This window comes from Xenopus laevis, chromosome 7S (genome assembly GCF_017654675.1).
Source record: "Xenopus laevis strain J_2021 chromosome 7S, Xenopus_laevis_v10.1, whole genome shotgun sequence".
Lineage (NCBI taxonomy): Eukaryota > Metazoa > Chordata > Amphibia > Anura > Pipidae > Xenopus > Xenopus laevis.
This window is the reverse complement of record NC_054384.1, coordinates 25,465,006-25,492,352: the sequence shown is the minus strand read 5'-3', so window position 1 is coordinate 25,492,352 and position 27,347 is coordinate 25,465,006. Positions and strand designations below refer to the sequence as shown.

Genomic DNA, 27,347 nt, shown 5'->3' with positions numbered 1-27,347 from the left:
TTAACGCGTTTCTCCCCCTCCAGGGCTTTATCTAGCAGTTTTCAGTCACCATCCTGTATTACCTTAAATACCCCTATTCTTAAAGGGGCCACATACATATACTTAAATTCATATATCTTTAATATATAAATAACAAATTATCCCAGTTCTTATAGTACATCATAACACCTTATCCCTATCTCCCCCTCTTTTAAGTCTCTGTACCCCATCTCTAGCCATAAATTGTAGATCTTTAAGATTGTCCCCATGTACAGATATAAAATGTTCATCTAGATGGGAAGATTCACTCTTCTCTCCAGTTTCTCTTCCTATGTTGCTCATGTGTTCCCCCATTCTTTTATTTAAGGTGAGAATAGTCTTTCCAGCTCACATACTTTCTTGCACTTCAGATCAGGTGGGAGGGGAGGTCAGGAAGGAGCTCAGAAGCTGCCGGCTCTGGGGAGCATGTCTGGGCTGAAGGTTGGGGCCCACCAGTCAGCGGTCAGTCCGACTATGACCCAGGGTCTTGTGAAAATCTACTTCAACAATTATTTTTATTTCGAACAGGGATCTCATATTGTTTTTTCAATGGATGAAAACCGACTCTAGCTTCTATGTAAAATTCAAATATGTTCCAGATATTACATGGGTTTGTTTGAGATATTGTTTATCGTTTTTAGTTTCTTCCTTTAGATGTTGTTGAGAGGCTCTGTTTCCTCTTTGCTGGTGACCACTCTTTGGATAATTTATTGGTGATTGCTATGGGGAGACCTCCTCTGCTGGAAGTATACCTCATTGTTGTAAGCCATTCCAGGTTTCTGCCAGGGAGTCCCATATTGCCACTGATCCATTCCTGGTTTATAAATTGCTCACTCCCCTAGATTAAATAATTATTTTTTAGATAATCCATCATGGATTTAATATCCTGCCATAATGACGTGGGTAACCAGAGTGAAATTGTGTAATTTTTTGTTCTGAGAAAGGTTTCTCATTTTCTATTGGATTCTGCAGGTTCAGCACAGATTCAATGTCAATAGATTTCTTTATTAGGAACTACGGAGTTCTGCTACTTGCTCTGCCACTGCCTGGTTCCCTGACCCTGACAAATTTCTCTTTCTTTTCACTCTTTAGTAACATATTTATTTTAAGCCCAAAATGCCCAAAGACAATGTAATTAATATTATTAATAATTCTAAGCAGTTCAACAGTTAAAGATAAAGGAAGCAAAATGAATCATTATAATGTGAAGGGTATTAGAATGATTAAACAGAGTACAATGATCATCTTTATACTGTAAATGTTGTTTCCCTGTAGATTGAAAGCTACATTTCAGTTGTACTTTTCCCTATGTGGTACTGAAAAGTATATGGAGGGAATTTCCATTATTTCAAGTTGACCAGATATTATACCGGTATCCCCACTCTGTGCAAGTGCAGTGTATATATATTTTTATTCATTAAAAGCAATTTACTATTTTTATACATTTACAAGTTTTTCAGGTTTGATTTTGTACGCATCAGACTGCACCCACATTTTGCACTTTAAAGTTGCTTTATAAATCAACCATGTGACTTAATTGTTTTATTTTTTGCATTTGTTGTTGTTTGTTCAGTCTTGTAAAACTCAAAGAAGTCACGCGATAGAGTAATATGCTTATAAGGGACAGGTGACAGCCAAAGTGTGCACTTTTGAGATTGACAGCTGCGGGAATCTGCTAGAAACATTCTAACAAACACCGTGAGGTAACTATATATTTGTGTCCTAAAAAACTATATATTTGTGTTCACTAAAAAACATAGGGGCCGATTCACTAAAGGCCGTTTATCCCTTAAAGCACTGTTTTGTGCGTTATTTAAGACGCGTTATTTAAGGAACGATTCATCGAAGTATTTTCGCATGTGCTAATAGACATATCACAAGCGTTAAATCTATATTTCTGCACAGCTGTATTATAATCGCATTGCGATACCTATAGAATAGAATTAATCCTAAAGCATTATGCACTAACATCTTTTAAGAGATAAAAGCATAAAATAGTGCCACAATTACTGTGAAATTTAACACCTCCCAGGAGTAGGCGTTACTAAACAATATCCGATGGATTAATAGAGGAAGATGTAGTGAGGAGCTGTAGGGCAGCAATTAAAGACCAGAGGAACTGGAGACTTACCTACAGCCACTAACACATTTTCATGATAAATTGGGCAGGTCCAGAATGCACTGTGTTCTATGTTATGGAATTATATTAAGTTTCCCAGGGAAAGGAATGACTAGAATACTGTAAAAAGAGACTTCTACTCTGCCAGTGGTATCTCGAATGTCTTAGGTGCTATAGATTGCACTAATAATGTGTGACTATATCAAATGCCCTAAAATAACGCACAAAATAACACATGCTATACAATTCAGCTAAAATGAGCGTAAAAATATCACATCTCAAGTGAATTTTTAGTGAATTGATCGTTGATTCTAAAAATATAAGACGTGATAACATTTTTACGAAATGCTATAAACAACACTCACTTTATCGACCTTTAGTGAATCAGCCAATTTGTGACGCTGTCAGATTTGCCAAATTTTTTCCAATCCATAGTCCCCATTAATTTGCATTGTGTTAAGTTTTATGCAATACACATTATTTTTCAAGGAATCAAGATTAAGTGGGGTGTTAGACCCCAGCGCTGCTACTGAGCTCTAACATAATTGTCTTTGACTACTCAAAGCAGTCACGCTCATTCTGACTATCTGACCGGGTATCTCCTTTGATAAATGTGTCAGTTCCATAAAAACTAACAGTCAGGAGAAAATATTTGATGATTGTCGAAAGTTTTGGGGTCAGAGACACAAATGGACAGATGCAGAGCTGTAGGCCAATTTATTCATTTTATTAGTACAACATAATACAAACTTTCCCGTTATTAATTCTGGTAGAAAGGGCACAAGGGCAAACTGTAGTAAATTTAAAAGAAAGATAAAGGTGTAACATTTGCCTTATTTCTAGTAATTCATAGCAATCAGTAGCATTTACTGTTGTGTTGTTTAAAAGCCGACATCTGTTACTAGTCGTGATGAGCAAAACTGCCCCATGTCACTTCACCGAAAAATTCACAAAATCAGAAATGGTGAAATTTCACCAAATGCATTGGAGTCAATGGAAACATTTTCTTGTTACAATGCATTAGAGTCAATGGGTGTTTTTTGCAAGTTTTTTTCTCGCTCCAAATGCCGTGGGCATTTTGTCTCAAAAATGTCTTGTTCCAAATGCTTTCAAATCAATGGGCATTTTTCCCAAGTGAAAAAAGTGTGTTTTTTTAACCAGAGAAATTCAAATCCAGATTTACAAAATAAAATGCTACTGCTCATTTTTGCCACTTCATAACTTTAATCTTGTTGGTCTGGAACCAAGATGTTGCTTTTTTACTGGTGTTTGGGGTCTTTGTCTTGTTAAAACATCCATTTCAAGAGCATTTCCTCTTCGACATAAGACAATGTGACCCCAGCATTCTGGATGACAGGTCTCATATCTGTACATGAGAGAAAAATGTTTAAATTGATGTTGCATCCTGAGTATATACAGTAATTTAATTTTGTCTTAAAGCCTAAGTCACTTTGTCTAATATAAATACTTATTTTGTATTATATTAGTAGCTGTTAAATCCACATACAGGGCAAAAAGAGGGTATGGTTTGGGGATTTGCAAAATATTTCTAGTAATATTTTCTAGTTTTCCTTATATTAAAATCCAAACGGGTTATGATATACCTAGGGGTAGCCTTATCCAATGTCAACATCTAACATCACATATACTAAATAGCAAACCACCTTTGCATTATTAATACATATTGCAAAATTCTTATACATATTTATGGTTATACTATATTGAGAAATCGCAAAGAGAAGACCTGCTTATCTTAACTTTTCCAATTTCCAATGCAGACTCTTTGGTGACCACAACAGGATAAAACATGAAGATAAAAATTTAAATTACTAAAATCACTGAGCCATTTCATATTTATATTAGTTGGGTTAATTGATATACTTTATTTAAACCTCCAGGTATCAAGGTCCCCAGTCGCCTAATTCAATTTGCTTTGCATCTTAACAACTGTTTAATTCTATCTCCACCTCTTGGGACCTGTTGAAGTACCTGGAACCTTAGCTGTACAACTGTATGACCTACATCCCTAAAATAGCATGCACCACTTTCCTCTTAATATCAGATTGATGTCCCCCTGTTCTATCTTCAGTTCATTCTTTTCTAGGTCATCCAGCTTGGATTTAATATCCTGCCATGTAAGTAAGTTGAGCAGTGATTCTGTAATTTTTTATTCTGAGATAAGTTTCTCATCTTCCATTGGGTTCTGCAGGTTCAGCACAGATTCATTGTCTCCCTTTAATGAGTGAGACTATTATACTGGGGAACCAGCGTCACTTGGGAATTTCTTGCACGAGTATCTTGCACCATTATTTACTGTGGTAAGTCTTTATTCTTTTATGGCCCATGCTCTATAGTTTTATTAACATTGTGCATCACTCTATGGACAGTCGGTAGACTATTTTTGTTAGGAGCTACGGAGTAAAGTTGCTTGCTTTTTCATTGCTTGGCTCCATCCCCTGAGAGAAGGCTTTTTCCTTCTGTTAAAGGAGAGAGACTGCCAAGACCACAAAAAAATGGTTTTGCAGGTTTCAGATGGCCATAGACACAAAGATTAAGACAAAACAAAGGAATGTATGATTTTCCGATCGTTTGTGGATGGCAATCGTCATATTTAGTTCTCCCCCGCTTGGGGGTTTTAAGAGAGAGAGTTATTTTCAGACCATCACCCGTTTTTGGAGGCGTAAGACCCACATTAAAAGGAGAGGTGTGGGCAGGGCCGGAACTAGGGGTAGGCAAAGTAGGCACGTGCCTAGGGTGCAAAGCTGGGGGGGCGACAGGAACGTACCTGCTCTGTCACCTACCCCATGTCCGGTCATCTCTCTCCCCGTCTTCCTGCACGCCGATTGACGCTTCTGAGCATGCGCACCGCCGTTAACACGCGCATGCACGCCAGCGTCAACTTGCACATGCGTGCGCTCAGCCGGCACCGCGTCGGCCCAGGTTTCCTAGGGCGCCTGCCGAGTGTGGCCCGGGTCTGGGTGTGGGGGTGCTACAAACTACATGGAAGTTTGTCCATTCTTCCCGCAGAGCAACTCTGCTAAAGTACAGAAATACACAAAAGGGGATGGAGGGTATGTGAGAGCACTCCAAGTAAAATACATATGTACAATGGAAGTGGGACTGATCTGGCCAAATTATCTAGAAACCTACAAAAGAGAAGGGTTTGCTCAATGCACATTCCCTGGTCCCATGTTTCACTGGTAGTTTTGTATCTATGTAACCATGTATAATTAAAAAACAGGGATCTTTAGTTACACAGTTATGATCATAAAATTGACAAGCCACAAGTAGTTTGTATAGGTCCAGTAGATGCTTTTACAAACATCCAAAAGTAGTATTGTTTTTAATTATATTTCATATGGAGAAAATATATGAAGAAGGAGTACTCTTTGCTTACTGACAATTCTGCTCATAACAAGCTCCAGTTCTGGTTCCAACTACTGGCCCAAAAATCTATCCCAGTAATTACAGTGGTTACACTTCTTTGCCAAAAGGAACTAATAGCTCAAATGGTGGCACATTTTTGTAATGATGGGTTCAGGATCCCAGGTTCCCAGATATACAGTGCCAGCAACTCAACAATTTTAAAACATTAGGAGAACAGCAAGATAAAAGCTCTGACCAGATATTATAACAATAACCCTACTTTGAGCAAGTGGAGTGAATGCATCATTACCCCTTAAAGACTTTAGCATGTAATTTTTGCAGATTTATACATTTCGATTCTCAGGTTTCCTTTTGTGCACTTCAGGCTGCACCCACGTTTGCACTTGCTTCATAAATGAGCTCTGTAATTCATTTTGTTTTGTTTTCTGCTTCCCATTTTCTCAGTCTTCTAAAACTCAGAGAGGTCAGGTGATTGTATTATATACTTATAAAAGACGAGCTGCAGCCAGAGTGGACTTTTTGGATTCACAGGTGTTGGAATATATTAGAAACGCATAACAAGCACCATGAGGTAACTATAATATATATAACATATATATTTGCCAGTAAATCTTAAGGAATATGATATTGCCATTTCCAAAAATATCTGTTGCTGTCAGACTTACAATGTTCTTTTTTTAAAAATAGACAAGGATTTTCTAATCATAACCAATATTTTTCAGGGAATCAAGATTCAGTGTAATATAACATATAACAGAATGTTTTTTGACTACTCAAAGTGGTCATACTTATTCTGATTAACTGCTGTGATACATTTAACAGTTCCTTCATAACTTTCCTATCATTTAGGGAAAAATACTGCTCTGCTGAGAATCCTTCAAGAACCCCCAGTAAATACTTTGACTTTGGCACATTGGCAAAAATCAGCTTTTTAGTAAATATCCCCCATACATGGAGCATTCTATAGCTTTAACTAACTCTGTTATATCTTGCTTCTTCCATCTCTGTACAGATTCATATCTCCCTATTATCATCACTATGGGGCTATATTTAAGATTTTTAAATTGTTGTAAAAAAAGCAATTTTGTTATTTATCCCATTCACGCTCCTTAAAATTGAATGCAATGTTTCCCTTAAGTTTTACAAAAAAAATGTTATTAAAATTTTTTTTTATTTTACAAATTTTAGAACAAACAACAGCTATTAACCCTAATCAATGCCTCTCTGCCTATTGGTTTTTTTTCATTTACTTTTCTTAGATGCCCATTTACCAGGGCCGGAACTAGGGATAGACAGAGTAGGCATGTGCCTATGGCGCAAAGCTGGGGGTGGGGCACCAGGCACAGACCTTCTCTACCACCTGCCCCTATCCCAGTCCCCTCTTGCCCCTTTGCAACAAATTGTCAATTTGAATAGTGCAAATTTTTTGAATGGACGCTCCGAAAACTTGACTTTTGTCACCCAAAAAAACTTAAATCATTTGGATTATCGAATGAAAACCAGTGCAAACAGGCTGAAACTTTTGAGAACACAAGAAGGCACAAAACGTTCCAAAGGTAAAAGGGACCATCTGCCATTGATTTTTACATGATTTCAACAGGTTTCTATACAACCAAAACTTTCCTCCAAGCCTGGAATTAAAAAATAAGCACCTGATTTAAAGTCACTGAGAGCGACAGAGGTTGGAGAGCAACATGCTGCTCTCGAGCTACTGGTTGGGGATCACTGCTCTAAGCAATGCCCAGGAGATCATGGTGGACAGAGATGTAGCTGTGATCAGGGAAATGTGGGAGGAGACCAAGGCAGGCAGATGGGGGTGATTGATGTGCATAGGCAGGCAGGGTGGGATTGGCAGACCCAGATTAGTGGAGAGGCCACAAGGCCCGGGCCTAGGGCGGCAAAGCATTAGGGGCGTCATGTCACTCTGGCCACTTTCTCGGGCGCACTAGGGACACGCAGCTCCCCAGTGCTCCAGCTCCTCCTCTGTGATCCTCACGCGGGGGGCGGTAGTGTGGGTGGGCGCTAGAACCGCACAGCCTAGGGGCTCCCATCCGTCAAATCCAGCCCTGGGGATTAGAGGTAATATTTGTGTGGTATGTCTCCTTTAATATTGATAAGGCAATATCAAATAATTCTCAATGCAAATTTTCAATGCAAGTTGTTTTTATTTTTTTTGAATCATTGAAAACAATAGAAACACTTTAGAGTTTATTAGAAGTAGACAAAAACTCTAAGATCACTCAAGTTGGAATTTTCATAAATATGCCTCCCCATCTGCTATTACATGCTCCATTAACAACTGTTTTTTGTATCTTATATACCATTTCTTATTAAATATATAAATCTGCATGTATTTAATCATTTAATGTTTCCAGTGATCTGCCAGAAGAATCATTAAAGAACGCTTTGCTTAATCTGAAATGCCATTTTACATGGACTGTGGACATGGAAGCAGTGGCTGATATTGACAATATAGAAGACGGGCTTCATCATCAAATTGCATTTTTACCTTCTATACCCAGACATAGGCTTCATAATTTATTGTCCTATACAAATTATTTGAAAGGAGACAATGAAGAAGCAATTAGACAGCTTCAGGAAGCCGAACAGCACCTGCAAGGAACACAGTCTGTGGATATCAAAAGAGCTGTGACCTACAGTAATTATGCCTGGCTGTACTACCATTTAAACCAGTTTAGCAACGCTCAGTCTTACTTAGAAAGAGTGGAAGCCATTTACAATAATTATGATTCTTCTCCAGAACATGATATTCTTCTTACTGAGATATATGGAGAACGGGCCTGGGCTCTGTTAACATTCTATGGGAAGAACTGTGAAAGGGCTAAAGAGTGGTTTGAGAAAGCGCTAGAGCTAGATCCACACAATCCTGAGCTCAATTCAGGATATGCCACAGTCATGTATCGCTTAGAAAATCAAGATAACAGATTTTACGCAAACAACAATTGTGAATGTTTAGAGTTGCTCAAACGTGCTGTGACATTAAATGAAAATGATTCTGTGATTAAAGCTCTTCTTGCCTTGAAATATCACTATTTGGGTCGAGGTGAAGAGGGAGAAACAATTATGGAGGAGGCTCTTAGACAAACTCCAGACTCACCAGATTTAATTCGACATGCTGCTAAATTTTACAGAAGAGAAGGAAAGATTGATTATGCTATTACCATTCTCAAGAAAGCCCTAGAAAAAACTCCTACTTCATGTCATCTTCACTACGAGATTGGGCTTTGTTACGAACAAAAGATGAACATGTTCGTTTCTTTAGCTACATCTCATTTTGAAAAAGTTCTTCAATATAAAAAAAGATTTGTTGATGCATATATTCATTTGGCGAAAATGTATGTCAAACAAAATCAATTTAAAAAGGCGGAAGATACATTTCAAAAAGGGCTAAATCTGGAAAATCTAACATGTGAAGACAAACAAGAGATTCATTACCATTACGCAGTTTTTAAGCAATATCAATGTGGGTCTGAATCTGAAGCCATAAGTCATTATAAAGAAGTATTAATGATACCAAATAAAACAAGTGTTAGATCTAAATCCAAAAATAAGTTGGAACAGTTGGCTAAACGGAGACAAGACTCGTCAGATGCAACTGGATTTGGATTGTTAGGGTTCATTCATCAGCAAGAGGGAGAAATTAGCCAAGCAATTGATTACTATGAGAGAGCACTGGAACTGGATCCAGATAATGAAGAGTATATGAGTGCATTGCATTACATGAGACTCAATGAATAACAAGTGAACTATCTGGAAAACCCCTACATGCTTTCCCAGATCATTTGCAACAGTTTTACTCTACATCGAACATTATTACATTAATGTTATTTAGAAAAAAATTAATTTTGTAGCTGCTTACATGGGTGTCATTTTCAATAGCAAAATGTCTTGCTGAGCTTGCACACGTCTGGCACAGTCCTCTGCTTGGAACTATCGATTGAAAAATAATATTGCAAGAAAATTTTATTTTTTCTGTCATACAAATCATTTTGCTTGATCCAATATTAAAACAAACAAATTAATTTCTAATATCACATGTTAAATATGATTATTAGCAAGGCATTACAAATTATGTCAATGTTGTAAATCATTCTTGTCCATAACAAGAAACAATAAGTCAATTTGCTTATGTTTGCTGTCATTTATCGGCTGTGCTGTGCATTTCTAATTAAATATAATTAAAACTGTGTTTATCCATTTGGTTTGGATACTTGGATCATGGATACTTTTAAGACTTTAATACTTTTTTGGATTGTTTACGTTTCCATGAAGGCAGAACAGTGATGGAAAGGGACTGGAAGGCAGGAAAGTGAAAGGCAGCTAGCGATTCAGGCTGGTTTATTAAGAATAAGAATAAAACTGGAAAGTGTGCAGTCCAGTGAGAGAACAGCTTGTTTATTTCATACATTCTCCCATGTAAGCGAAACACCAGCTCAGTAAAGTTGGCCATAGACATAACAATTTTAATATTTCCTGGAAAAGATCTTTGCAGGAAATATTGTTTGTTTCAATACACATGTGTAGAGCTGAATCTTCAGATATACAGGTATAAACATAGATAGAATTATACCTGTATCTGACGATTCAGTATTAACAATGGCCGTTCGGATGCTTTCAAAGGCCCAGATGAAAATTTTCCAGCCAGCCTGATCAACGAGCCGACCAATATCCAAGTCTTCTGCCAATATCAGTCGACTCATCTCCCACTATGCACGCACCGAATTTCGTACAAGAATTAGTTTAGTACAATATTATCGGTGCTCCTGTGGACATCTAAGGGGCAGATGTATCAAGGGTCGAATATCGAGGGTTAATTGACCCTCGATATTCAACTGCCAAATTAAAATCCTTCGACTTTGAATATCGAAGTCGAAGGATTTTGTGTAATTCCTTCGATCGAACGATTCGAAGGATTTTAATCCATCGATCGAAGGATTATCCTTCGATCAGAAAAACCTTGGAAAGCCTATGGGGACCTTCCCCATAGGCTAACATTGGCCTCGGTAGGTTTTCGGTGGCGAACTAGGGGGTCGAAGAAATTTTTAAAGAGACAGTACTTCAATTATCGAATGGTCGAATATTCAAACGATTTTTATTTCGAATCGTTTGATTCGAAGTCGAAGGTCGTAGTCGAAGGTCGAAGTAGCCAATTTGATGGTCGAAGTAGCCAAAAAAAACATTCGAAAAACGATTTTTTTTCCCTCTATTCCTTCACTAGAGCTTAGTGAATGGGCCCCTTAATGTGATAAATGTTAAAAAAAGGTTTTCTTTAGCTCTAGTAACCAATAACAACATATCAGGTCATATCAAAATCAGGTGACAAGTAAATCTAATGGGTTGCCATAGGCTACTAAATTTATGTATTCTGATGAATTTTGGAGACCAGTTCCCAAAGGAGTCAGATACAAAAACACTAAAAAGAATAAAAATATTTTGGTAAAGCTAATATAATTGTAGTTATATAAAATTGAATCTGATGATTTTAGACTTTTGCAGTTTATTGTTGCATGTGATTGTTGAAAAAGGTATGGAAGAAATGGAAGAAACTTAAAAAATCATTGATTTACTAGTTGTAGATGCTGTTATTTGAAACTCTATTAAGTATGGCCTGATTTTAAAAATATATACTTGAAAAACTTGGAAATGCTTCCAAAATTCAATGAAAATACAATTGTGCTAATAGTTACATAGTTACATAATTAAATCAGGTTGAAAAAAGACAAAGTCCATCATGTTCAACCCCTCCAAATGAAACCCAGCATCCTACACATCCATACATATGTTCCAGAGGAAGAGCAAGGCACAGACAGGCAGAGTTTGGCACACACAGGGAGCATAGGGAAGGCAGAACAGAGCAAGAGACAGGGAAACCTATCATGACCACTCTGAGATGTGCAACATACAGTGACACAGTGCTGGAGTCCCTTCAGCAGTTTGTATGAAGTGTGAACAGGTGAACAATGTAAGCAGCTTCAGTCTGGGTCTCAGGTGTAAACAGTACAGAGATTTAGGGTGTGAACAATAGAGGTGTTACAGGTGTGAATTGAGGTATAAACAATGCAGTGGCCAGTTAATCTCTATAGTGATACCTTTTAAATCTTACACATGGTAAGCAGAAACAGCAGACAGACTTTCATGTGGGGGGCTACACAATGGGGGGGGTCATGGGACAGCCCTGCTCTAAAGGAACATGTTCTGGATGTGAATGTGTGGGTACAATGTACAGGGAGCTGCTTCATTTTAACACTACTCACTCACTTGTTGCTTAAAAATAGGAGATACCACAGCTGAGTACTTATCTAGTGAGTAAAAGAAGAATTCATAATATAGCCTTAAATAAGCTTCCAGGAATTATAAAGTATATATATATATTGAGTAGGTGTGTCTTTGTATTTTGCCTTGTTGTGTTGTATGCGTTTGAAGCACAGTTTGTATAGGAGGCTGCTGATCTATGAGATAAACAAACCATTCCCTCACTGGGCTCTCTGTTCAGTTTCCAGTTTTGTTTCTTACTAAACCAGCTTGAAGCTTCCCATCCTTGTTTTATCACTGTTCTGCCTTTATGGAAAATGAAACAATCAGTGCAACCCCTCCCCTCATCCCGAGAACAAAGAAATGGCTGTTAAGTAAGCACATAATGCATCCTGATGGGTTCCATGAGCCCGCTGGCATGAGTACTACATTTCAGGGCCAAAGGACTTTCCTAGTGACAAAAACTCTCTGGTAGCCTTAGAAACCTGTACATAAAGTATCTCTTCAGTTTGCAGAAAAACTAAAATTCAAGTAAACAAACCAAGCAGACTCTATAACAATGGTAAACTTGAGAACTCGTTTACAAGTGCAGGCATATTTGCACTAGAGCACTTTTCCCTGCAGTGAGTTGTAAGTTAAACCCACTTGACCTGCAATAAGTTTTATTTTGCAAAGTTATTCCCTGATCCCTCCCAGTGTGCTGAAACTGCAAGATCACTTCTATTATAGAGCCACTTCTATTATGACATACCTTCTGAAATGTCCATGAGGACTTTCCATATGTTGGTCTAATAAGTAGACCAATACAAGTAAGATTAAATAAACATAAAATCTGTATTCCTTATCTTGACCTAGAAAGTGATAAGAAAGGTTAACAATTATTATTGAAATATCTCTGCAGCCCATCATTTCTATTAACATAGACATTTTCTGGCACTACTGGGTGCACAGGACTCTAGCAATGGAAAACACAAGGTTAATGAAAGTCCAGTTAGTCAGAATGATAAATGGAGATTTTTTTCTTATGTGCGTCAAAAATCTTTATTATTTGGCATAGTTGAGTGCTCATATAATCTAGAGAGTAATCTAACACAGGACAATGTTCAGAAAAGATTAGATAGGATTAGCAATATACTTACTGACTCCTTTAAACGATGGTAAGGGAAAAAAGTGCAATAACATACAGGCTTCTACATTCTACACTCAGCTGGCATTTGGGACACTGCTCTTTCATGGTTTACATCTTATCTGTCTGACCGTTCCTTTAAAGTTTCCTTCTCTAACTCTACTTCTACTACTTTCCCACTCTCTGTTGGAGTTCCTCAAGGCTCTGTTCTTGGCCCCCTGCTGTTCTCGCTCTATACAACTTCACTAGGAAAACTTATTCAGTCATTTGGACTTCAGTATCACCTTTATGCTGATGACACCCAACTCTACTTGTCTACTCCTGATCTTTCTAATTCTGTCCTTTCCCAAGTCACAGACTGTCTCTCTGCTGTCTCCTCCTGGATGTCACAGCGCCACCTGAAACTGAACCTTTCTAAAACAGAACTCATTATATTTCCTCCAAGATCTTCCCCTGTCCCTCAGATATCACTCACTGTAAAGAACACCACCTTTCACCTAGGAGTTATCTTAGACTCTCATTTGTCTTTTTCACCACACATTCAAACACTCAAAATCTTACCGTATTCAACTGCGCAACATTGCTCGAATACAACCTGAATATCTCAGTTCAGAATCAACTAAAACACTGATTCTGTCTCTAATCATCTCCCGCCTTGATTACTGCAACTTACTCCTCACAGGTATTCCAACAAGTCACCTTTCACAACTCCAATCTGTTCTAAACGCGGCCGCTAGACTCATCCATCTAGCTCGCCCCTCAACATCAGCTGCTCCCATATGCATGTCCCTTCACTGGCTCCCAATCTCTTCTAAAATCAAATTCAAATTACTTACACTCACATTCAAGGCCCTTAATAATGAAACCCCTCCCTATATCTCCAAATACACTCCTTTACGAAACCTACACTCTGCTTCTGATCTTTGCCTCACTTCTCCTCTGATCACTTCTGCCCATTCTCGTCTACAAGACTTCTCTCTGGCTTCTGCTTTTCTCTGGAACTATCTGCCACAAGCTGTCAGACTTTCTCCTTCTTTCCAAACTTTCAAGCGCTCCTTAAAGACCCATCTATTTAAAGAGGCCTATTTAATGTACCTTAATTAATCATTGCTGTATCAATAATGACAAAGTGTTTATATAATCCTAATGTCTCAATTGTACCCTAACCTTTTAGTTTGTAAACTCTAATCTCTAGGTTCTTCTAACTCTGTAATCCTTGTTTGTTATCCACCATTTATTCCCTGTTTGCTATAACTGCAGTAAAGCACTGTGTATTTCGACAGCGCTATATAAATAAATGATGATGATGATGATCTAGCATTAATTGGCTTTCATTTATCCAGTTTGGGGGCACAAGACTTCAGAGAACCTGGTGTGGAGTGAATAGGTTAAAAAGGGAAAAATGTAAACTTGGATAATAAATACCTATAAGCTTTACACTAGCAGCAGTACACTCTTTTAAAATTATATCCACTTTTTAAAAAAGAAAAAACTTGAAGGTTCTGCAAAATAGTTCTAAGGAGTAAAGATCAAACTGGTATAGGGAAGAAGACTAATGATGTTACAGTTTATTTAATTTCCGCTGAAGTGTTTCATACTGTTTCACATAACAGATGGGTGGCATAAAACTGGGAAATTTGGACTTGAGCCTTAGGTTACTGGCTTAATTATAGAAAGAGAGAGGTGGATTATATTTAAGCTTTTCCAGACTTCAGCGATCAGGACTTGAACATGTTAAAATGGCACAGGTAAAGTGCCTGGTATTGTATTTTCATATAACAGAAATGTTGGGTTCATATGCTTCCTATATGATTTGCCACTAAGGATATATAATTCTCACCTATAGAAAGTAAGTCACTTTTGGATTTAACAGATGTTTACCTGAGCAGGTAGAAATATCCCACCCGCACTCCCACCCTTTTTGCATATTTTGAGAAATGTCAGGAGTTTCTCTTCTTTATGTTCTCATATTATCTATTAATAACTGAATGTGGATGTTTCCCTAAATGTGCTGTTATAGTGTGGTTTCTGTATCTTTATACAGTATAAATGTGAGAGTCAGCATTGTATTCATTCATGTTAATTTCAAATTAACATGGGAATTTTTCCGATCGCCATTGGGGTCAGGAAAGAATTTTTTTCCTTCTTGAAGCATAATTGGCAGTGACTTCAGGCTGGGTTTTTTTGCCTTTCTCAAAACAGTGGATATATGATAATGTATTTTACGTTTTATTTGTCACAGCAGCGGTAGGACCTTGCCAAAGCACTGCACAGGTACATTTAGAAGAAGGAGAAAGGAGGTTCTCTCCTGTGACTGCACGGTGGGTTGATTGATACAGACGCTACTATTGCTTGTGATACTGATTGGATTTTCTATTATTAAGACACTGCAGATTCAGGACTGGCAGCAGGGCTTCTCTCATGGTGGGAGATGCAGCTCCTGCTGGTAGAAGAGTTTGGGGCCATCCTAGATAGAAAATTCGATAAAAAGAGGTATAATTATTTAATACCAATCCCGTGCCACTCCACTATTGGCAAAATAAAGAAGGGGGCTGCTTCCTTGAACATCACCCTTCACATCAGGTTTATACGACACAGGAAATCTAAAATAGAATGCAAAAGGAAGCGCATACATAGAGTAGTATTGTCTTAATTAAGATAAGTAATGAAGCCCATGGAGCCACAGAGTGTTAAAAATTGTGAATGGAGAGCTATATTGCAGAAGATCCACCAGTGTGATATTCTTCAAGATTCCCCCTTTAGGGTATACAGTATACTCATAAGATTTCTTGGATTTCTGATGCATATAATAATGTTGGTCCTTCGCCTTATAAGTTCCCTCCAGTCATCCACCAAGTAGCATAATGAAGATTTAAAGCAAAATATAGTACAATATTGCTTTAATAAATGTTAAAAATCACCACGAAACAACGATTTTCTACAAGGATAGCCAGATCATAAAGCACGTAGTACTCAAAGCGAAAAAGTCCGGACTTCTCTGGGACCAGGAAGGCTTCTCCTGTTGAGTCTGTGATCGGTGAATAAATCAAACTGCTCCTATATCCAAGGCGTTTCACAGTCTCCCTTGACCGCTTCCTCAGAGTAGGTGTGATGATCACTCTCTGTAGGTAGAGGCAGCCTAATACTCAGTGGTGGATATAATGACATAGTGATGGTCTCAAATGGCAACTATGAATGTGTGAAAGTCAAGTCTTCACTGAGGAATAGGAGAGCATAGTAGCAATCTCTTGGAATTCTGTTTGGCTGGCAAGGTCCTATTTATTTGAATAATAAATGTTGTGGCCATTTTACCCCATTTCTGTCTCCTGGTGTTTCATTAAGGTACATAACAATGGGGTCCAATGGGATGCTTTAAGGAAAAGGGTCAATTGAGGACTCCCCTTGTCAATCACCTTACACTGACACTAACAAGTACAAAGTACAGGGCTTCCTTAGAGCACTAATATTTTGTGGTCTGGGAATCATACACAACTGAGGGTTGTACATGTGTCCTCCAATGCCCAACCCATGTGACACTTGCTGAATTATACTGAATTTGGCAATACAACTGTTTGGTCTGGTCTTTAGCAAATGGAATTATTTAAGTGTTCAGGGGGGAAAACTTGGATAATTGCTGTGATTTGTTTTTACTTTGCTACAGATAATTGGACCCTCAGCTTAGATTAATGTGAAAGTCATGTGCCTAGACATAAGCATCATGCAGGAAAGTTGCTGCAAGTTTTAGAATGTGTCAAATATGTGACTCCCATATGTTATTAATGACAGAAAGAACAGGAACACCTAGGGGCAGATTTATCAAGGGTCGAAGTGAATTAGAGGGAATTTTCGAAGTAAAAAAATTTGAAATTCAAAGTCATTTTTTGGATACTTCGACAATCAAATAGGATACTACGACTATGACTTTGAATTCAATTCGAAGTAAAATAGTTTGAATTCGACCATTCGATAATCAAAGTACTGTCTCTTTAAAAAAACTTCGACTTCAATACTTCACCAAATTAAACATGCCGAAGTGCTATGTTAGCCTATGGGGACCTTCTACAGCATTTTTCTAAGTTTTTTGAAGTCAAAGTAAAATCGTACGATCGAACTATTTTACTTTGACCGCAGAATACCCAAATTCGATGAAAGAAGTTTGAATTCTATATCCGAATTCGAAGTGTTTCAATTCGATGGTCGAATTTCGAAGTATTTTTTACTTCGAAATTCGACCCGTGATAAATCTGCCCCCTAACACGACCAACAATTACAAATATAAACAAGGTCAATATAAAAATTTAAAAGAGAAAAATGTACATTTAAAAGCAGGAAAGCAGCAGAGGAACACAACAAATTCAAACACAATAAAGACTAATAAAAAAGTAAGTAAAATATATGATATGCAAAAAAGATAACTTAAACATGAAACAGTTTATGCTTTTTTTACCCAGGTTTCCACTGATGTTTTATAAACCATGACAACACAGTGCAAGAAGCAGAGAGAAGAGGCAAATAAAATAAACAATGTGTTTATGAAAGATAACTGTTTGTTTAGTTTAGAAGGGAAGATGACTGGGCTTGTTCCTAACATGATGACATACAGTTAACACTACCAATTATACAATACAAGTTGCCTTGTGGAAATCAAACAGAATTTTAAACAAAAGAGCCATTGATTTATCCTTACAGTCTAAACCCCAAAGTGCCAATAAAACTGCTCCCTACTACTACTTATAATGAATAACTAATTATAATACACAAAAGCCATGAATATCTTGTAAATTATATCCTTATAAACGGTGAGTTCTGATGTCATCAGTTATAAACGGTGAGTTCTGATGTCATTTCTGTCACATGACTCACTAAAACGTGTGTATTATAATAAATAAAGTACCCCCAGTTGTAAAATATGAGGATATTAGAAGTTAACTCGGAGTTCCATGACCTGTATAAAAACACTCGGCCTTCGGCCTCGTGTTTTTATATGGTCATAAAACTCCTCGATAACTTATAATATCCTTAATATCCTTATATTTTACAAGAGGGGGTACTTTATTCACTATATATATGCAATTTCTAACCAGAAAGGCTCTGATCCGGTGTTGGGCCCCCTCAATTAACCACTAATTAACAACACTGTTGGCAGGGAGTATTTTCTAAATTCATTGCTCTTACACTATCCATGTGCAAATGACTTAATTAAGCCCAGCAGACCTTAGTTTAGTAAGCAGTGGGGCACTGTATCGAATGCTTTGGCAAAATCCAAATAGATCACATCTACTGCTCCCCCACTGTCCAGCATCCTACGTACCCCATCATAAAAAGCAATCTAATTCATCTGACATGACCTATCCTTTATAAAGCCATGCTGATTACTGCCCAGAATGCCATTCACTAGGACAAAATTTTGAATGTGATCCTTTAACAAGCCTTCAAAAAATTTGCCCACCACAGATATCAAACTTACTGGCCTATAATTGCCAGGCTGAGATCGTAACCTCTTTTTAAATATTGGAATGACATCAGCTTTTCTCCAATCTATAGGTACCATACCAAATGAAAGCGAATATGAGAAAATCAGAAATAGGGGCCGGTTTAAAACTAAACTAAGCTCTTTTAGAACCCAGGGGTACATCAAGTTTTATTAAAGATTTATGAATCATATCTTGAATCAGCCACTTACATCAGTTTGCACTATGATTGCTATTTCTTGTTATCTTGTTGTTTGCAAGCTTGTATTATCGTTCATCAGAGCATATAGTTCATTCAAAAGTTTGCACTTTGCTCTTGCCTCATAAATAAGCCCTGTAAGTCCGTTTGATAGCATCAGGTTTTGTTATCTACTTTCCATTTCTTCGTTTTCTGAAACTAATAGTGGTCACGTGGTTATGGTAGATGTTTAAAAGGGACTCGCTGAAGCCAAAGATCTGCCAGATGCTTGAGATTCACAACTGTGCAAAATAGAAATCTGCTTGAAATATTCATTTGACACCATGAGGTAAGTATTTATTTGCTGATTAACTTTGAGGCACTTAATATTAATTATGGGGCAGATTTATAATATATTTTTTTAACAAGCAATAACAAGGCTTCCCTCTTAGTGAAAACAAGCCAAGATCTTTGGCATTGGAATTAAAAGAGGTTTTCTGAATTATTGAAACCCTACTAAATTGCACTGCAGTATATAATGTTAATGTCTGGGGTTTAAAGGGATACTGTCATGGGAAAACATGTTTTTTCAAAACACATCAGTTAATAGTGCTACTCCAGCAGAATTCTGCACTGAAATCCATTTCTCAAAAGAGCAAACAGATTTTTTTTATATTCAATTTTGAAATCTGACATGGGGCTAGACATTTTGTCAATTTCCCAGCTGCCCCTGGTCATGTGACTTGTGCCTGCACTTTAGGAGAGAAATGCTTTCTGGCAGGCTGCTGTTTTTCCTTCTCAATGTAACTGAATGTGTCTCAGTGGGACATGGGTTTTTACTATTGAGTGTTGTTCTTAGATCTACCAGGCAGCTGTTATCTTGTGTTAGGGAGCTGCTATCTGGTTACCTTCACATTGTTCTTTTGTTTGGCTGCTGGGGGGGAAAAGGGAGGGGGGTGATATCACTCTAACTTGCAGTACAGCAGTAAAGAGTAATTGAAGTTTATCAGAGCACAAGTCACATGACTTGGGGCAGCTGGGAAACTGACAATATGTCTAGCCCCATGTCAGATTTTAAAATTGAATACAAAAAAATCTGTTTGCTCTTTTGAGAAATGGATTTCAGTGCAGAATTCTGCTGCAGCAGCACTATTAACTGATTCATTTTGAAAAAAAATTTTTTCCCCATGACAGTATCCCTTTAAGGATTTGGTGGTAGTTAAAGCGTAGTGCCACTTTTATGATTTTCTGTCAGTAAAATCATTCACGAAAGGTATGTTAGTCATGATAATTAAATATAGAATGAGGTCCAAGGCACAGGTAGAGAAAAGTAGATCTCTGTGCTAAAGGATTTATTTTTTTAGACTAACATCTTGCAAGCTTTCAAACGGAACATATCTTTGCAGTTAGGTTTGCTTTCGTTCTAGTAACCCATAGCAACCAGCAATTGGATTTTTTTGAGAAAGAACAATAAAACATACATTTCATTTCTTGCCATGGGTTACTGCCTAGGTTCAGTTTTGTCCAGAGTTGATAAATGAGTCCCACAGTATCACAGAGTGGAACATCAGGTTTGGAGGGCACCAGTGGTCCATCATGCCAGTTATAGTCCCAGCTTCTTTTTTTTTTTTTTTTTTTTCTTGCTTGGTGACCAGCAAAACCAATCCTGCTGCACAGCTCTTCACTTCTGTGGTTGCTAGAGGATCACAAGTACAGTAAGCTGTAGCACCTTGGATGACTTAGGAGTAGCCAAACACCACTGGAAATTGTTCTGGCAGAGTGGCATCTCTTAGCCAAAAGTGTTTGAATGTGAATGAGTTAAAGGAGACCTAAAGCTTAACTAAAGAAGTAGCTAGAAATGTTCTAAATTATATTTTTGCCTTCTGTACCAGCCCAAAGCAACCACTTTCCTTTAGCAGGGAAGATATGAGTCTCCAAAGATGCCCCAGTAGCTCCCCATCTTCTTTTCTGCTGATTCACTGCACATGCTCTGTGCTGCTATCACTTACTGAGCTTAGGGACCCACTCACAATATACAGTACATATAGAATAGAAATGTCACAATATAAGGCTGATTAGTAATTAATACAGATAATTACTACATGGCAGCACAGAAACCAGTGCAATTAGCATCAGAATTTAATAATCAGCCCTCTAGCATCAGTGACGACCCCAAAGCTTAGCTTCTCAACTGCTGCTCAGAGCCCACTGAGCATGTCAGTGTCACAGACACTTTCCAAGATGGTGACCCCCTGTGACAAGTTTGAAGTCCTGGATCATTGCTGCTATTGACAAGCTCAAACTTTAGGCTGGTACCATAAGTTTGTTGTATAAAATATGGCATTTTTAGCCATATTCATTTTTACAGTTTAGTTCTCCTCTAATTTTAAAATAAGAAAGAGCAGATATAAATTCCTCAAAAGTTTTATATCAGTGGCAAATACAGAATAGGGTAAAAGAAGCTGATTTTTAGAAGGGCCATATCATATTTTACTCTAGCCGCTGTCACTTGTTCATCTGTCAGATGTGTATTATCTGTATCTAATAATACAACCGCATATTCAAGCCCATAGCAAATACCTGATCCGTAAAATCTGCCTGCTGATTGGTTGTAAGGAGTTACTGGAAAAGTACCAAACGTAAGACATTGCCCCATAAAAGTTTACTTAATGTGAACTAACCTTTAAAAAGACCTTAATTCAAAGGAGAACTAAACCTTACCTCGAGACGTAGGGTGGAATGTTGTACATTATGTTTTGTGCTTCTGTACTACTAGCCCAAGAAAACCACAGCCCTTTAAGCAGGGAAGATCTGTGTCACTGAGATAAGGGACAAGATACTGAATATATATATATATTTAAGGAAAAATAACTGCACTCACTTCCTGGAGAAAATGCCAGGGTGCACATCGCAGAAGTCATATAGAATATCATGTAAAGCAGGGCACTCACATGACTTTAAAATATGGTGAAAAAGAGATAAAGTTTATTTATTATTCCAACGTATCGTTCTTCCATGAGACCTTTGTCACCTTGACACCTTGATTTATGCTGGTTCAGTAAGTTCAGTATATAAAATATGACATTTCTAGCTATATTCGTTTTTAGGGTTTAGTTACTTTAAGGCTTTATGGTTTAAAGACATGCTGAGATGTATCCCCATATGTACTAAAAGGCACTAAGTTTGCCCAGGAGCAGTAACCTATAGCAACCAATAAGATGTAAATGGCACCTGCTGACATGTAAATTTGAAGTGAATTGCATAGAGTCAATTAGGAATGAGCATTGAATCATGAGGACACCACAGTACAAATTTTACTTAGTCTGTTGTTAAAACAATGGTGTTGTTTCTCTATCTGATAATATAGCTGCTTAATAAATACACAAAGTATGCATACAGTATATTTAATTTTCATTCAATATTTTTCCAGTGACCTGTCAGATGAATTACTAAAGAACCTTCTGCTTAAACTGGAGTGCCATTTCACATGGACTTATTTCAAAGACGAGACGGATATTGACAATATAGAAGACAGGCTTCATGATCAAATCACATTTTTACCTTCTATACCCAGACATAGGCTCCATAATTTATTGGCCTATACAAATTATTTGAAAGGAGGAACGGAAGTAGCAATTACACAGCTTCAGAAAGCAGAAGAACACCTGCAAGGAACACAGTCTGCTGATCTGGATATCAAAAGAGCTGTGACCTACAGTAATTATGCCTGGCTGTACTACCATTCAAACGAGTTTAGCAAAGCTCAGTCTTACTTAGAAAAAGTGGAAGCCATTTACAAGAAATTTGAATCCTCTCCACAACATGATATTCTTCTTACTGAGATATATGGAGAACAGGCCTGGGCTCTGTTAACATTTTATGGGAAGTTCGGTGAAAGAGCTAAAGAGTGTTTTGAGAAAGCGCTAGTGCTAGATCCAGACAATCCTGAGCTCAATTCAGGATATGCCACAGTCATGTATCGCTTAGAAAGTCAAGATTTAATGAAGTATGGCACAAGTAAATATAAATCTTTAGAACTTTTGAAACGTGTTGTGGCATTAAATGAAAGTGATACTGTGATTAAGGCTTATCTTGCCCTGAAATATCAAGATTTGGGCCAAGCTGAGGAAGGAAAAAAGATTATGGAGGAGGCTCTTAAACAAACTCCAGACTCACCATATTTACTTCGATATGCTGCCAAATTTTACAGAAGAGAGGGAAAGATTGATGAAGCTATTACTATTTTAAAAAAAGCCCTAAACCAAACTCCCAATTCAAGTTCTCTTCACTACCATATTGGGCTTTGTTACAAACATAAGGTGAAACAGTTAAAAAAAGCTGCAAGGACATGTTATCAGCCTACCAATGACCATACAAGAAACATAAGCAAAGCAATTTCTTCTGCTATCTTTCATTTTGAAAAAGCTATTGAATTTGAAGAAATATTTGTTAATGCATATACTGATTTGGCTGATATGTACGCTAAAGGAAAACATTTTGAAAAAGCTGAAGATATACTTAAGAAAGCGCTAAACCTGAGAAATCTAACATGCGAAGACAAACAAGAGATTCACTTTGGTTATGCTCTTTTTAAGGAACAAGCAGTTAGATCTGAATCTGAAGCCATAAGGCATTACAAGGAAGTATTACTGATACCAAATAACACAAAGACAAGATCTTTTTCCAAAACGAATTTGGAAAAGTTGGCTAAAGTGAAAATAAGCAAAGAACCATCAAGTGCAACTGGATTTGGATTGTTAGGGTTCATTCATCAGCAAGAGGGAGAAATTGACCAAGCAATTGATTACTATAAGAAGGCACTGGAACTGGATCCAGATAATGAGGATTATTTGAGCGCATTGCATGACATGAGACTCAATTTAAGCACAGACTGAAGATAAAATTAGATGTTGAATGCCCTTATAAGCCTCCCCAGACCATATGCAGTAGTTTGAATGTACCACAAGTAGAGATGCACCGAATCCACTATTTGTGATTTGGCCGAATCTCCGAATCCTTTGTAAAAGATTCAATCAAATATTGAATCCAAATCCTAATTTGCATTTGAAAATTATGGGGGAAGGAAAAAGTGTGAACATTTTTTTCACTTCCTTGTTTTGTGATGAAAAATCACTTGATTTCCCTCCCCTCCCCTAATTTACTTATGTGAATTAGGATTCAGATACGGTTCGGCCAGACACAAGGATTTGGCTGAATCCAAATCCTGGAGGAATTTGTAACCGAATCCTGGATTCAGTGCATCCCTAACCACAAGCACAGGGAGTTATTTATCAAAATCCGAAATGTTTTCACTATTTTCTGAAAACCACTCGGATAAAATCCGCACACACTTTCCCCCTCTAATTATCAATAAATTTTCAGTATAGTTTACTGACTATACTATGTATAGTTTCTGTAAGGCCTGGTTGTATTGTAGAGGTTAATGGGACAGACTGCCTGTTGAATGGTCACTAGGCTACATTTAGTAAGGATTTATGAAGTCAAGTACCCATGGCTTAGACAGTATTCAAGACACTGTGGCCACACACCTCTATTTCAAGCCTATGGGCACCTGCTGTTAACTTCCTACAGTAACCTTGTGGTTTCCTACCCATGGAGCTGGACCTATAGGGCGGACAGGAGGGCTACCTGGATAGGGTGACTCTACTGATTTTGGGAATACCCCTACTGGCTAAGGAAGTTTAGGTATATGTGCTCTATGCCCTAGGGTGAGATGTTTTCCCTATTGACTCTAAGATGCAATTCATGTCTATGCTTGATGCACATAGTTTTTCTCTTTGGACTCCACCTGCTGAATAGGGTGGATGATGCTGGAGAGCCTGGAGCATAAGGCCCCAGTAAAGAAGAATGCCCTAATGAGGCCCTTACTGAAAGTCTCAGAGAACAGGGGCCCCATGAACTAGGTAATTAGACAGTTATAGATATAGCACCTGTAATAGTGCACTCTATGAATGTAAGGCAGGCCAGCTAGACAAAGTAGCACTGACATCCATAATAGGATTGAATGAGTGGCGGTACCTCTCCCAGGTGATAATCTGCCTCAAATTAAATGGACCATAGATTGGAATAGGCTAGAAGCTGGAGGGCATTCAGATCACTAATAGGTACCTCCACAACATACCTGATTTCCACAGTCTGTGCTCTGTTAATTAGTTTAACTGCAACTCATCTACTATGCTTCTATTAGACTTGTACTATGTGAGTACTATCAATTTGTGTCAAAGCTGATCATGGTCAAATGTGTTCATGGTTAAGAACCTCTGGTGTCTTCATATACTGTATGCATATCTACATACCATGCTGTTATAGTATAATTGCCTTGTTCCTTATTTCCTCCTATTGTCTTTTTGTAATGAGTTGGTATAAGAAAGAATCTTACAATGCATGGCTTAATAACATTAGGATATGTCCACTTGAAAATGGTGCCACTATAGTATAGTGTAATGATCCCCTTATTCCTCAATATTGCTATATTTTAAAAACAGAGGATTGGTGATACTTGCCATTTATCTCTATAAAATGTTGGTATCTTTTAAAAAGCATTTGTTTTCCTATTGAGGGGGAGGGTCCATTCAGTATTAGTGATGAGCGAATATATTCGCTAGCCATGGATTTGCGACAAAATTCAGAATTTTCCATGTGCAAATTTTTCGGCAAACTGTTGTGGAAAAATTCGCTCATAAAAAAAAATGCCCATTGACATGCATTTGGACAAAAAAGTCTCCATAAGAAAAAATACCCATTGACTTTAATGCATTAGGACAAAAAAAAGTCTCCATAAGAAAAAATGCCCATTGACTGTAATGCATTTCAACATTTTTTCTCAGCTTTGTGAATACTTCGGCGAAACGGGACAGATTCGCTCATCACTATCCAGTATAGCTTCCTAAAGCCTTTGATGCTTTGTTTGTCTCAAAATACGATTGGCATCATCTTCCTCAAATACTGAGAGTATGTAAAAGCAAATATTTTGATTGTGGGGCCCAGAAACTACTACAAATGGAATTGAGCATGAAAAAAAATAAATAAAAGATATCTGCTGCAGCAGAGATTAGCATCATTAATTGCAAGTCTTTATCCTCCCCTGTTGGTACAGGCAGGGACTAAACCTGAAATGAAAATATCCAGAAGTGTCCAGTGTACTTGTCTGAATGCTTCTGATCTAAATCTGCTTCAAGCAATCAGAGTAAAATATTTCATGTGTGCTTGCTCAAGGGTTATATAGAGGGGGATCCATGCAGCCAGGTTGCTTGCGTATCTTGCCGTAAGGGCTGTGGTGTTTGTTTCTCTGCACTCAGTATTTGACAATATTTATTCTAATAGGTTGTGGGGCATTTGAGGTGTTTATTAATTGTTTCCTAAAAATTGGAGAAGTTCAAATTTTGTCACAGATACTAAACAGTTTCCTGGCTGCAATGTGTTGATTTACTAAACACTTTTCTAACTGCCAAGAAAACCAGTTAGTGAATCAACACATTTATTCTAACTAATCAGTGTGTCAATATGTCAATGTATTCAACTGCTAAAACCATTCAATGCTATGGGACGTTAGAGCTTGGTGGCAACACATATATACTAGAAGATTAATTTTCTTCTCATCTAACTCTGCCAAAGTTTACCACAATACAGCAGGCGTACACTTTTGTCAGAGTAATGTTTCTTGAGAACATTCACCAGTGTATTTTCTCAATGCGTTTGCAGTGAGGGGAAATCCTCTGTCCAACTTCTGTGGTACCGAGGGCTTATGTGGTGGAGGGCTGATAATGGAAGTCAGTATTGGCCACTCCCCCTTTTAAACCACACCCACTGTAAACCACGCCCATATTACCACAAGAACTTTTAAGGTCATATCCACATTAACGGTGGTAGCACACCAAAAAACCAAATGGTTGGTGCTCACTGCAGGGAAATCCTTCATCACTCATATGTGAAAAATGGATGTTAAAACATACCCTTAAATCCATATGCCTCATCCTCCCCTGTGGATAATACGACAACCCCCCAACACATGATTAAACACCTTAGGGGCCCTTAACAACAATTTCCAAATGCTAACAAACCCCAAGAACAAACCTCTAACAGGCTTACATACCATAGGTAGTGTAGGGCAAGAAGAGAATGGAACGCCTAAGCAGCACTGGGCAAGCAGAGAATGGCACACCCAAGCAGCACTGGGCAAGCAGAGAATGGCACACACAAGCAGCACTGGGCAAGCAGAGAATGGCACACACAAGCAGCACTGGGCAAGCAGAGAATGGCACACACAAGCAGCACTGGGCAAGCAGAGAATGGCACACACAAGAAGCACTGAGTAAGCAGAGAATGGCACACACAAGCAGGAGCGATCCTGGCCCCTCTGCCGCCTGAGGCAGCAGCAGTTGCTGCTGCCCCCCCCCCCCGGAAATTCGCTCTTAAAGTACCAGGAGCAGCATTTTTGCTGCCCCTGATACCTAGTGGGGCGCTGCCACCTGAGGCGACAGCCTCAACTCGCCTCATTGGCGAAGCACCCCTGCACACAAGCAGCACTGAGTAAGCAGAGAATGGCACACACAAGCAGCACTGAGTAAGCAGAGAATGGCACACACAAGCAGCACTGAGTAAGCAGAGAATGGCACACACAAGCAGCACTGAGTAAGCAGAGAATGGCACACACAAGCAGCACGGAGTAAGCAGAGAATGGAACACACAAGTAGCATTGTGCAAGCAGATAATGGCACACACAAGCAGCACTGGGAAAGCAGAGAATGGCACACA

At 38.1% G+C, this 27,347-nt stretch overlaps 2 protein-coding genes across 4 annotated transcripts; both read left to right on the top strand.

Moving 5' to 3' along the window:
* Nucleotides 1-1,661: 1,661 nt before the first annotated feature.
* XB989596.S (provisional ortholog of interferon induced protein with tetratricopeptide repeats 5 S homeolog) lies at nt 1,662-9,732 on the top strand. 3 transcript variants are annotated; one of them, XM_041570543.1, is made up of 4 exons: nt 1,668-1,721; nt 4,347-4,455; nt 5,969-6,095; nt 7,900-9,731. In XM_041570543.1, the coding sequence occupies exons 3-4, from the start codon at nt 6,091-6,093 to the stop codon at nt 9,281-9,283; spliced, it is 1,389 nt and encodes a 462-aa protein (XP_041426477.1). In that variant the 5' UTR covers nt 1,668-1,721; nt 4,347-4,455; nt 5,969-6,090; the 3' UTR covers nt 9,284-9,731.
* A 9,115-nt stretch (nt 9,733-18,847) lies between these two features.
* On the top strand, nt 18,848-23,563 carry LOC108697202 (interferon-induced protein with tetratricopeptide repeats 5). Its single transcript, XM_018227119.2, has 2 exons — nt 18,848-18,921; nt 22,003-23,563. Exons 1-2 carry the CDS (start codon nt 18,917-18,919, stop codon nt 23,465-23,467), a joined length of 1,470 nt encoding a protein of 489 aa, XP_018082608.1. The 5' UTR covers nt 18,848-18,916; the 3' UTR covers nt 23,468-23,563.
* Nucleotides 23,564-27,347: the final 3,784 nt, after the last annotated feature.